The 12635-nt window shown below is 47.3% G+C and overlaps 1 protein-coding gene and 2 long non-coding RNA genes across 4 annotated transcripts in view; 1 reads left to right on the top strand and 2 right to left on the bottom strand.

Moving 5' to 3' along the window:
- LOC310851804 overlaps positions 1–12635 on the bottom strand; it is a 442605-nt gene that overhangs the window by 360250 nt on the left and 69720 nt on the right. The gene's annotated exons all lie outside the window — the stretch shown is intronic.
- LOC310851805 lies at positions 48–3333 on the top strand. Of its 2 annotated transcripts, none has more exons than XR_014567827.1 (2): positions 48–1245; positions 1658–3333. It is a non-coding gene; the product is annotated as an uncharacterized lncRNA (long non-coding RNA). The 2 variants fall into 2 exon arrangements; XR_014567828.1 differs by having other exon boundaries at positions 48–1248.
- Positions 3455–11182, bottom strand: LOC310851489 (uncharacterized protein). Its single transcript, XM_083753976.1, has 6 exons — positions 11008–11182; positions 8974–9478; positions 8700–8781; positions 6071–6153; positions 5491–5617; positions 3455–5197 (listed from the first exon to the last, which is right to left on the bottom strand). Exons 2-6 carry the CDS (start codon positions 9385–9387, stop codon positions 4329–4331), a joined length of 1575 nt encoding a protein of 524 aa, XP_083610102.1. The 5' UTR covers positions 9388–9478; positions 11008–11182; the 3' UTR covers positions 3455–4328.

Genomic DNA, 12635 nt, shown 5'->3' with positions numbered 1-12635 from the left:
TTGATCAGGATGCCCTTGAGTCCATCATCCAAGTCGTTGATAAGGCAAGCACACACAGAGCCACTCTAGCAGAGCTTAAATCCAATCTTTAGCCGTTCAAAAATGAAGCAATGCAAGAGACAGTATTCTATGAATACAGTTCAGCCACAAAAATTAAAAGGTCTGGAAAACAAGCTGAGTATGTTTAGCCTGAAGAGGAGACTGAGAGGAGACACGATGGACCTCCTGTTTGGCTGCCATGGCGAATGGCTGTACCCATAACAGCGGAGCCCTTTCGTGCGGATAACAAAGATAATATGGAGGTAATTATCCTCCCAACCCCACCCCCAGGGCTGGGGGGGGGGAGGAGCCCACCCGCAGATTGTCTGATACCTGCTGCCTGTCCTGAAGGAATGCGGGGGGGGGGGCAGGGGGATGCTGGGTGCAATGCATCGCTCATCACAGCAACCCTCCAAAGCCAGCACCAGGAGTGGAGGAGTCCTCTGTCTTTTAAGATAAAAAAATGGACTTAACTAACAGGCAGGCTCTGAACTAGAGGAGATAAAATAACTTGCTAATTTAACCAGCCACTGAGAAGGATTCGATTTGGAGAAAGACTTTAGTTACGACAAGGGCAACTGTTTGAAATACACAAGCATGCCTGAAAGAGCATTTTGCTGCCATTGTGGTTTAAATATAATACTGACTGGGTGAAGATTCCATACCAATAAAACAACAATACAATATACAAAGAATAAAAATTAAAAGTCCGTTATATAGAATACATTGTAGGGTTTTGAGTCAGTAATCAAATAGTGGAGCTTATTCTAATTGTCCCAGCTAAAAACCGTGCAACCTTTGCTCTCACCTGCTCATCCTGATCTGCCAAGAGAAAGGAAACTGTGAAGAAGGTATTAAACACATTGGCCAAGAACTTGCAAGTCACAATTCTGGATACGTAGTTAAAATAGCTATGGGGCACCAGATGTGGCAAAGAACCCAGCTACAATCCTCACCTCATACAAACTAAAGTATCCTAAAAATAAATCTGTATACAGCCACTACTATAATTTGCCCCCAAAGTGAGTTCTTTGATGTGAAGCGAGACGCGCCCTGTGACTGAAGCTCTTTCCACATTCTTGGCACTGAAATAGTTTCACCTCGCTGTGAATTCTTTGATGGCTCGTGAGTTTGGCCTTCTCAATGAATCTCTTTCCACATTCCAAGCACTGATAGGGTTTCTCCCCTGTATGAATTCTGTGATGGGTAGTGTGATGGGATAATGAGCTGCTTGTGCGTAAAGCTTGATCCCTCCGGGTTTTGGCTGGTCAGCCAACCTGAGTCTCTAACGGAGCCCCCAAAGCATGACTCCGTCAGTCGCTGGTAGAATCCGACAGTGGGTGTCTACGGAACTTACTCCAACATAAAAGCTGTTTGACGGACATGCGCCTCCTGGACTCTCTGCGTGACAGCTTCCGGCGAGGGGTGGGGGTTCCTAAAGGGGGTCTTGTTACCTCCTCACTGTTCTCACTGGAAGTATCCCAGAGCCTCCCCTCCGACTCCCTTTCCCTTTGAGCTCCTGCTCTTCCCCTACTGGTTCCCTCTTCTGCTGCAGAGTCTCTCCTATTCTCCTGGAGCCTTTCTACCACCTGTTCTTCCGATGGCAGTTCCCTGACAGGTAGTGAGATGGGCACTCTGGGTGAATTTCTTTCCACATTCCGAGCACTGATAGGGTTTCTCCCCTGTATGAATTCTCTGATGGACAGTGAAATGGCGTCTGTCAATGAAGCCCCTTCCACATTCCAAGCTCTGATAAGGCTTTTCCCCTGTATGAATTCCCTGATGGGAAGTTAAACTGCCCTTTCTTCTGAAGCCCTTGCCACATTCCAAGCACTGATGGGGTGGATCTCCTGTATGAATTGTTTGATGGAGCAAGAGGTGGCCTTTTCGAATAAAGCTCTTGGCACATTCCAAGTACTGATAGGGTTTCTCCTCTATGACTTCTCTGATAGACAGTAAGATGGCTTTTTATTCTGAATCTCTTTCCACATTCCAAGTACTGATAGGGTTTTCCCCCGTATGAATTCTTTGATGTACAGTAAGCTGGCCTTCCCCTTCATGGATCGCTGCCTTGCCGTGGCGAAGGGGCTTGAATAACTCAGAGAAGCTATGAGCTATGCCGTGCAGGCCACCCAAGATGGACAGGTCATAGTGGAGAGTTTTGACCAAACGTGATCCACCTGGAGCAGGAACCGGCAAGCCACTGCAGTATCCCTGCCAAGAAAAAACTCCATGGACAAAGACAACAGGAATATAAAAGTTATGATGCTGGAAGATGAGCCCCTGAAGTCAGAAGGCATCCAACATGCTACTGAGGAAGAGTGGAAGACAAGTAGATTCAGAGCCGATGAAGCGGCTGGGCCAAAGCCAAAAGGTTGCTCAGTTGCGGATATGCCTGGAAGCGAAAGGAAAGTCCAATGCTCTAAAGAAAAATATTGCATAGGAACCTGGAATGTAAGAACCATGAACCTTGGTAAGTTGGATGTGGTCAAAAATGAGATGGCAAGAATAAATATTGACATCCTGAGCATCAGTGAACTAAAATGGACCGGATTGGGCGAATTCAGTTCGGATGACCATCATATCTACTACTGTGGGCAAGAATCCCGTAAAAGAAATGGAATTGCCCTCATAGTCAACAAAAGAGTGGCGAAAGCTGTATTGGGATGCTATCTCAAAAATGATAGAATGAGCCAGACATCCTGGAGAGTGAAGTCAAATGGGCCTTAGAAAGCACTGCTAATAACAGGGCCAGTGGAAGAGATGATATTCCAGCTGAACTATTTAAAATTTTAAAAGGTGATGTTGTTAAGGTGCTACACTCAATATGCCAGCAAATTTGGAAAACTCAGCAGTGGCCAGAGGATTGGAGAAGATCAGTCTACATCCCAATCCCAAAGAAGAGCAGTGCCAAAGAATGCTCGAACTACCGCACAATTGCACTCATTTCACACGCTAGCAAGGTTATGCTTAAAATTCTACAAGGCAGGCTTAAGCAGTATGTGGACCGAGAACTCCCAGAAATGCAAGCTGGATTTCGAAGGGGCAGAGGAAACAGAGACCAAATTGCAAACATGCGCTGGATTATGGAGAAAGCCAGAGAGTTCCAGAAAGACATCTACTTCTGCTTCATTGACTATGCAAAAGCCTTTGACTGTGTTGACCACAGCAAACTATGGCAAGTTCTTAAAGAAATGGGAGTGCCTGATCACCTCATCTGTCTCCTGAGAAATCTCTATGTGGGACAAGAAGCTACAGTTAGAACTGGATATGGAGCAACTGATTGGTTCAAAATTGGGAAAGGAGTACGACAAGGCTGTATATTGTCTCCCTGCTTATTTAATTTATATGCAGAAGTCATCATGCGAAAGGCTGGGCTGGATGAATCCCAAGCCGGAATTAAGATTACCGGAAGAAATATCAACAACCTCAGATATTCAGATGACACAACCTTGATGGCAGAAAGTGAGGAGGAATTAAAGAACCTTTTAATGAGGGTGAAAGAGGAGAGTGCAAAATACTGTCTGAAGCTCAACATCAAAAAAACTATGATCATGGCCACTGGTCCCATCACCTCCTGGCAAATACTGTAGATGGGGAAGAAATGGAGGCAATGAGAGACTTTACTTTCTTGGGCTCCATAATCACTGCAGATGGTGACAGCAGTCACGAAATTAAAAAGACGCCTGCTTATTGGGAGAAAAGCAATGACAAACCTAGACAGCATCTTAAAAAGCAGAGACATCACCTTGCCAACAAAGGTCTGTATAGTTAAAGCTATGGTTTTCCCAGTAGTGATGTAGGGAAGTGAGAGCTGGACCGTAAAGAAGGCTGATTGCCAAAGAATTGATCATTTTGAATTGTAGTGCTGGAGGAGACTCTTGAGAGTCCCATGGACTGCAAGAAGATCAAACCTCTCCATTCTGAAGGAAATCAGCCCTGAGCGCTAACTGGAAGGACAGATCCTGAAGCTGAGGCTCCAATACTTTGGCCACCTCATGAGAAGACTCCCTGGAAAGACCCTGATGTTGGGAAAGATGGGGAGGGAGAAGGGGACAACAGAGGACGAGATGGTTGGAGAGTGTTCTCGAAGCTACCAGCATGAGTTTGACCAAATTGCGGGAGGCAGTGGAAGACAGTAGTGCCTGGCGTGCTCTGGTCCATGGGGTCACAAAGAGTCAGACACGATTAAACAACAACAAGCTGGCCTTGGTGACTGAAGCTTTTTCCACATTCCAAGCAATGATAGTGTTTATCTCCAGTATGAATTCTTTGATGGAAAATGAAATTTATTTTCCAAGTGAAGCTCTTTCCACATTCCAAGCACTGATATGGTTTCTCCCCTGTATGAATTCTTTGATGTACAGTAGCTGGCCTTGTTTGCTGAAGCTTTTTCCACATTCCAAGCAGTGATAAGGTTTCTCCCCTTTATGAATTCTTTGATGTATAGTAAGATGGCCTTGGTGATTGAAGCTTTTTCCACATTCCAAGCAGTGATAGGTTTTATTTCCAGTAAGAATTCTTTGATGGGAAGTGAAACTTATTCTCCAAGTAAACCTCTTTCCACATTGCAAGCACTGATATGGTTCCCCCCCGGAATGAATTCTGTGATGGACAATGAGCCGGCTGCTCTGACTGAAGCTCTTTCCACATTCCAAGCACTGATAAGGTTTCTCCCCTGTATGACTTCTCTGATGGACAGTGAGCTGGCTTGATATTCTGAACCTCTTTCTGCATTCCAAGCACTGATAAGGTTTCTCCCCTGTATGAATTCTTTGATGTATAGTAAGCTGGCCTTGTTGAATGAAGCTTTTTCCACATTCCAAGCAATGATAAGGTTTCTCCCCTGTATGAATTCTGTAATGGGAAGTTAAAGCGCCTGATTGACTGAAGCTCTTTCCACACTCTTGGCAATGATAGGGTTTCTCCCCTGTATGAATTCTCTGATGGATAGTGAACTTGTTTCTGTGACTAAAGCTCTTTCCACATTCCAAGCACTGATAGGGTTTCTTCTGAAGGGGATTTCTTTGATTTGAAGTGGAATGGGAGCTCTGACTGAAGCTCTCTCTGCACTCTGAATATGGATATGACTTCCCCACTCTGTGGATTTTGTTGCGGCCTCCCTTGTTCTTCAGCTCCAATTCATCACCACCTGCAACTGAGAGAGAAACAGATTGGAGCCTCATGGGATCTGTGCCATCTCTAATGTCACTCGTCTCTTTAGTCAACCCAGGACAGAAAGAAGCAAGAACGGAAACAAAAAATCTGACAGATGATGATAATGATGATGATAATGATAATAGTCTTCCATCCAAGGTTTTCTGTGGGAGTGTTAGAATCCCAGGGGCTGTGGGTGGTGCTGTTGAGCCCCATTGAAAGACAAGAGGTTCCTCCCATAGAGATATGTCTTGAATTTCAAAGCAAATAGGATGATCCAAGAGGAAGCCTTACCGAGAGAGTCCAAGATCCCACGATTCTCCTCCGTGACTTCCTTGTGCAGAGCTCTCAGGTCAGGATCCAGCAACGCCCACTCCTCGTCTGTGAAATGCACAGCTACATCTTCAAAGCACACTGTACCCTAAAGGAAAAGGAAAAAGGTTGTCCTCTTTGACAACATCAAGGTGAACAGTTACACTTTGCTCTGTTGTCTTCTGCCTCTTAACTGATGTTATGTTTTAATGGGATTCTTTTTCTGCACATTTCATTATGGACACATCCCCATTTGGCACATGGAAGGATCCCCTTCCTTCTTTCCCTGTGTGCTGTTCTTGCCGGGTGGGGAGGACCCTCCTGATGCCCTATAGACAGCATCAAGGTTCGCAGGGGGGCAATGACCGGGGGGATGAGAGAGGGAAAGCCCCATTGTGTGACTGATGGTGTGAATCCTGGCCACTGTTTGGTGTGGTGTGTAAACTGCTTAGAAGCCTATATTAGCATTCAACCCTTCTTTACTAGGCAGTTCCTCCCGCCTTTCCTCTGTGTCCAACCCGTCCATGACATCCTCTCTCCCCACATGGCTCCTTCCTCCTACCTGCTCTGCTTCCACAGGGGCAGCATCCCCTTCGCCACCAAGAAAAGATGGACAAACAGGTCTTGCTGGCATCCTTCGGTCTCCTATGAGAGAAAAAAGGTAAGTGCATGCTTCACTCAGAAAGAAAGCTATAGGCGGGCCTTCAAAAAATTAAGTTTAGCCATGTAAACGTGGCCCCTTCATGGATCGCTGCCTTGCCGTGGCGAAGGGGCTTGAATAACTCAGAGAAGCTATGAGCTATGCCATGCAGGGCCACCCAAGATGGACAGGTCATAGTGGAGAGTTTTGACCAAACGTGATCCACCTGGAGCAGGAACCGGCAAGCCACTCCAGTATCCCTGCCAAGAAAACTCCATGGACAAAGACAACAGGCATATGAAAGTTATGATGCTGGAAGATGAGCCCCTCAAGTCAGAAGGCGTCCAACATGCTACTGAGGAAGAGTGGAAGACAAGTACAAGTAGATTCAGAACTGATGAGGCGGCTGGGCCAAAGCCAAAAGGACGCTCAGTTGCGGATATGCCTGGAAGTGAAGGGAAAGTCCAATGCTGTAAAGAAAAATATTGCATATGAACCTGGAATGTAAGAACCATGAACCTGGGTAAGTTGGATGTGGTCAAAAATGAGATGGCAAGAATAAATGTTGACATCCTGGGCATCAGTGAACTAAAATGGACGGAAATGGGCGAATTCAGTTTGGATGACCATCATATCTACTACTGTTGGCAAGAATCCCGTAAAAGGAATGGAGTGGCCCTCATAGTCAACAAAAGAGTGGCGAAAGCTGTACTGGGATGCAATCTCAAAAATGATAGAATGACCTCGATACGAATCCAAGGCAGACCTTTTAACATCACAGTAATCCAAGTTTATGCACCAACCACTGGTGCTGAAGAAGCTGAAATTGAGCAATTCTATGAAGACTTACAACACCTTATAGAAATGACACCAAAGAAGGATGTTCTTCTCATTATAGGGGATTGGAATGCTAAAGTAGGGAGTCAAGAGATAAAAGGAACAACTGGCACGTTTGGCCTTGGAATTCAAAACGAAGCAGGTCAAAGGCGAAGCAGGGCAAAGAGTTCTGCCAAGAGAACAAGCTGGTCATCACAAACACTCTTTTCCAACAACACAAGAGACGAATCTACACATGGACATCACCAGATGGGCAGCATCGAAATCAGATTGATTATATTCTCTGCAGCCAAAGATGGAGAAGCTCTATACAGTCAGCAAAAACAAGACCTGGAGCTGACTGTGGCTCAGATCATCAGCTTCTTATAGCAAAATTCAAGCTTAAACTGAAGAAAGGAGGAAAAACCACTGGGCCGGTAAGATACAATCTAAGTCAAATCCCTTATGAATACACAGTGGAAGTGAAGAACAGGTTTAAGGATTTAGATTTGGTGGACAGAGTGCCTGAAGAACTATGGATGGAGGCTCGTAACATTATACAGGAGGCGGCAACTAAAACCATCCCAACGAAAAGGAAATGCAAGAAAGCAAAGTGGCTGTCCAACGAGGCCTTACAAATAGCGGGGGAGAGAAGGCAAGCAAAATGTGAGGGAGATAGTGAAAGATACAGGAAATTGAATGCAGATTTCCAAAGAATAGCAAGGAGAGACAAGAATCCCAAGCCGGAATTAAGATCGCCGGAAGAAATATCAACAACCTCAGATATGCAGATGACACAACCTTGATGGCAGAAAGTTAAGAGGAATTAAAGAACCTTTTAATGAGGGTGAAAGAGGAGAGCGCAAAATATGGTCTGAAGCTCAACATCAAAAAAACGAAGATCATGGCCACTGGGCCCATCACCTCCTGGCAAATAGAAGGGGAAGAAATGGAGGCAGTGAGAGATTTTACTTTCTTGATCACTGCAGATGGTGACAGCAGTCACGAAACTAAAAGACGCCTGCTCCTTGGGAGAAAGGCGATGGCAAACCTAGACAGCATCTTAAAAAACAGAGACATCACCTTGCCAACAAAGGTCCCTATAGTTAAAGCCATGGTTTTCTCAGTAGTGATGTAGGGAAGTGAGAGCTGGATCATAAAGAAGGCTGATCGCCGAAGAATGGATGCTTTTGAATTATGGTGCTGGAGGAGACTCTTGAGAATCCCATGGACTGCAAGATCAGACCTCTCCATTCTGAAGGAAATCAGCCCTGAGTGCTCCCTGGAAGGACAGATCCTGAAGCTGAGGCTCCAAGACTTTGGCCACCTCATGAGAAGAGAAGACTCCCTGGAAAAGACCCTGATGTTGGGAAAGATGGAGGGCACAAGGAGAAGGGGACGACAGAGGACAAGATTGTTGGACAGCGTTCTTGAAGCTACGAACATGAGTTTGACCAAACTGCAGGAGGCAGTGGAAGACAGGAGTGCCTGGCGTGCTCTGGTCCATGGGGTCATGAAGAGTCGGACACGACTAAACGACTAAACAACAACAACAACATGTAAACGTGGACGTTGGTAACCATTTCACATATTAGTTGTGCAAAAATATATCACCCTTTCTCTGGGCTCTTGGCTTCACGTGTCTTCTCCAAAAAAGATGTAGAGAACTCACAAATTAGTTTCAAAAACAACATAATGTGATAAAATGGGGGAGAAATAACTCCTTCCTCCTTACCCAGGGTCCTCTCTCTGGAGTCCAACGGAGTTCTCTCTACCTCAGAGGAATCCAGATCCATTTCTGGAAACTGATCCTTCCCCTGCAAGAGCAACAAGCATTCAAAAGAATTAGATTAGAACTGGAATGGCAAAGAACACAAACACTTTAGGGGTATCGGATATCAATCCTCGGATGCTTTCCAAAAAAAAAGGATGACAAAATTAGTAGAGAATTGGGGGATACTCTCCAGTTTGGAGCCCCTTGGGAGTATCCAGAGGAAAGTCTCTCTCACCTGCTGCTCTGCCTGCTTTCTCTCCTCTGCCTGACTCAGGAGGAAACCTTCAGCCAGGGCCACCGCCTGGGAACTGGTCTCCGCTCCACATTCCCTCACCCAGCTCTCCATCTCTGGTGGAAGGACAGCCAGGAACTGCTCCAAGATCACTAGGTCCAGCATCTCAGCTTTCGTGTGGGTTTCCGGTTTCAGCCACTGACGGCAAAGGTGGTAGAGTCGGTTGCAAACCTCTCGGGGTCCTTTGGCCTCCTGGTTGCAAAGCCGCCTGAATTGCTGGCTCTGCACATCTGAGTGGAGTGTCCCCTCCTCACCCAGGATCCTTTGGACAGACTTTCCCCAGATTCCTCCATGGCTAAGAGTTTGGATGGAACGAAGTCTTCCTGCTTCAGGACCAGCTGAGTCTTGCTCATCCATCTCTGTTCTCAGGACACCTCCAAGAAATTGAAAGAAGTCCCTACGTCTTCTGCCAAGTTCTGCCTGTCTTAATGAGTGGTTTTAGCAAATTCTATAAAGAAAATATATTTTTCTAATATACCGGTAAATCTGATACAAAGTCAGGTGAATAGAAATGTTTCCTGGACAAGCGTGGATGAATCTTGCTAGGAACCAGGGCTGGACTGCACCACAACTCAGACTGAGCTTTCCTTAAAAAATAAAGGAAGGAAGAAGAAGGAAGGAAGGAAGAATGGATGAGTGAGTCATCTGTACTAAGTGTAACTGGGACCCAGGGCAATAGTGGGGGTCCCTCCCACCCCCAAATGTCAGGGCACATTTATTTTTTGATTCTGCCTCATGTTCCAGCACTTGCAATCTCCCACATTCTCAAGACTCCTGGGGTGGGTCCCTCTTTCTTTATTCTGAGGGCCAGAACTTCACCTGGCCAAAGAACAGGTGGGTGGGACCAAATAACTTGTGGTGGGGGGCAAAGGACAGTGTTAAAAAAAGAGAGATACAGGATTTGCCTTCTTTCTGTGACTGTAATAATTTTATACTCTGCCTAATATTGTGATTTACTGTTTTAATCCGTGATGGGAATTTTGGGTGAACATCAAGTAATTGATTATGATGATGGGGGGGGGAGCTTGTCACAGGAGGAGGGGAGACCCCTATTCCTCTTCACCAGCCAGAATCATCCCTACCTCTTGGCCTCCCTTATCCGAATCTCCTGCCTCTGGATCTAGATTGCTCTCTGCCACAGATTCCCCTCACTCACTAAGCCCCGTTACCTCTTCAGACACTTCCTCCTCCCTCTGACGACTCATCATTGCCCCACCGCCCCTCCTCTGGCCCAGAGACTCCTTCCCTTGCGGGTTCCCCAGCTGGTCCATGCAGCTCCCTCCTTGCATCCTTTATTCTGTTATCACCAGGTTGGGCTCTGCTAACCTTTTGGGTGAAGACAGTCCAGGATCCTGCTCTCAGGTGCCAACCTGGGGAACCTTTTGGGAAGCCCACCAGCAGGCCTGGACCCAGGGATAACTCTCCCTCTGCATTTCCCAGCAGCTGGCATTCAGAAGCATGGCTGCCTCCAACTGTGGGGGCCAGAAGCCATCGCTAGCCCTCTGCTCCTCCCAGAATTGGCCTCATCCTCTTCTAAAGCCATCTGGCTTGGTGGCCGCCCCTTCCTCCTGTGGATGGTAGTTCCATGGGTCTAAGTGTGCATTGTGACAAGGAAGGACTTTATTTATCACAGAGCCCAAGATTTTATTCCTACCTCCAAATGTGTCCATCTGGCTGCCACCTGGGTTAATGAACGTGACTGCTTCCTCAATCCCATCGGGGTTCCTTTGCATGCCCTTTTCTTCCTGACTCAGTGACTCCCCCTCCCCAAAGGAGCATGCGGCGTCTTGATGCAAAGGAAGACGAGAGTTGCAGACCTCCTGCTACTTGCAGCCTCCCAGGTTTTGCAGAGAGGAAGGGGGGCAGAACCTCTTATCCCTGGCTTGGGGATCCCCCTGCAGGAGCTGAGCAGGCTCCCCATGGACCCGCCCCACATCTCCCCAATGCACCCTAGGGCAGAAAAGAGAGGAAACTCACCAGGAACCTGAAGGGAAACTGAGGCAGCTCCTGCAGAGGAGACGAAAGCCACCTTCCCCCTCTTGCAGGTAGGAAGCTGGGAAAGTGGGAGGGGCTTTTGCTCGGGAGGACCGCATCCCCACCTTATTTCCTGTCCTTTCTAGGAATGCATCTCAGTTCCTTTTAACCCTTGCAAGGTGGAGCAAACAAAGATAACATTCTCCTCTCTGAGGAGCCACGCGAATTGCAGAAAGAAACCCGAATAAGGCAGGGGAGCTCAGTTGGTAGAATATGAGTCCCTTTGATCTCAACATCTTGGGTTCGAGCCCCAGGTTGGGGAAGAGATTCCTGCGCTGCCGCGGGTTCGGCTAGATGACTCGGGGGGTCCCTAAGAAGGATGCCTCCCTGGCCCCCGTGGCTGGCCTTCTGCGCTGCTCCTTGGAACCCTTGCAAAGCGGAGCCCCCCAGGCCCCCTTCTCTCTCTTCTTGGGGGACCCTCCTGGCTGCCCCGCCCCCTGGGGACTCCCCCATCTCCCCAACACAACCTTAGCAGAAGAGGAAGGAGACTCACCGGATCCCAGAAGGAGCTGAGACCTCAGCCCTCCTCCTCCTCCTTGCAGGAAGGGATGGGAGAGAACCTTCTCCCTTGATTTCCTGTCCTCTCTAGGAATCCAGCTCAGCTCCTTTTAACCCTTGGCGAGCCAGGCGCCGCCAGCTCCCCCCTCTCTCCCTCAGCAAAGCCGGAGCCCCGGGCATGGCCTGCACCCGGAGGGGGGCCTTATTTGGGGGACCCTGAGCTGCTCCCTCCCTCGGAAACAGGAGCAGGAGGAGCACGAAAGGTCCTTGCAAGGACATCCTCCTGGCGGGCCTTTTCCTCGCCACCAGCCTGGCTCTCATTTTGATGCCACCAGCACCTTGAAAGGACCGAGACCTTAAAACCGCACCAGCCTCTTCCCAAACCCATTTCCCTCCGCGTTACTCTCTTATTTTTTCTTCCTAATATAGTGGTAACTCGGGTTACGAATTTAATTCGTTCTGGAGGTCCATTCTTAACCTGAGGTACCACTTTAGCTAATGGGGCCTCCCGCTGCCGCCCTGCGATTTCTGTTCTCATCCTGAGGTAAATTACTTAACCTGAGGTACTACTACCACATTAGCGGAATCTGTAACCTGAGGTGTTTGTAACCCAAGGCACCACTGTAAAGCATTTTCCTTTTAATATTTCCTATTTTCCCAAATAAAGAAAACCCTTCTTGTGATATGTGGAAGCTCTAGATAAACTTACATACAGTGGTACCTCGGCTTAAGTACTTAATTCGTTCCGGAGGTCCATTCTTAACCTGAAGCACCACTTTAGCTAATGGGGCTTCCTGCTGATGCCACGCCGCCGGAGCATGATTTCTGTTCTCATCCTGAAGCAAAGTTCTTAACCCTAGGTACTATTTCTGGGTTAGCGGAGTCTGTAACCTGAAGCGTATGTAACCTGAGGCACCACTGTATAACTATTTGTATCACTATGTAGAACTAAAATCCGTTAGACATTCGAGAACTCAGGCGAAAAAGAAAAAATGGAAAAACATGCAGCGGAAGCTGTTCAACGTCCAAGGCGCGTTCGAAAACAGAAGCAATTACTTCCAAGTTTTCGGCAT

The sequence above is a fragment of the Podarcis gaigeae genome (genome assembly GCF_964106915.1).
Source record: "Podarcis gaigeae genome assembly, chromosome: 8".
Classification (NCBI taxonomy): domain Eukaryota; kingdom Metazoa; phylum Chordata; class Lepidosauria; order Squamata; family Lacertidae; genus Podarcis; species Podarcis gaigeae.
The sequence above is the reverse complement of the archived record's forward strand: the minus strand, read 5'-3'. Positions and strand labels throughout refer to the sequence as shown.

What these genes read in the sequence shown, in the direction of transcription:
- LOC310851489 (XM_083753976.1), bottom strand. Translation starts at nt 9,387, where the DNA reads ATGGATGAGCAAGACTCAGCTGGTCCTGAAGCAGGAAGACTTCGTTCC. An exon ending in GAAAGCAGGCAGAGCAGCAG is followed by an intron (nt 8,782 to 8,973) that starts GTGAGAGAGACT and finishes TTGCTCTTGCAG; the next exon opens with GGGAAGGATCAGTTTCCAGA. An exon ending in CCCCTGTGGAAGCAGAGCAG is followed by an intron (nt 5,618 to 6,070) that starts GTAGGAGGAAGG and finishes CTTTTCCTTTAG; the next exon opens with GGTACAGTGTGCTTTGAAGA.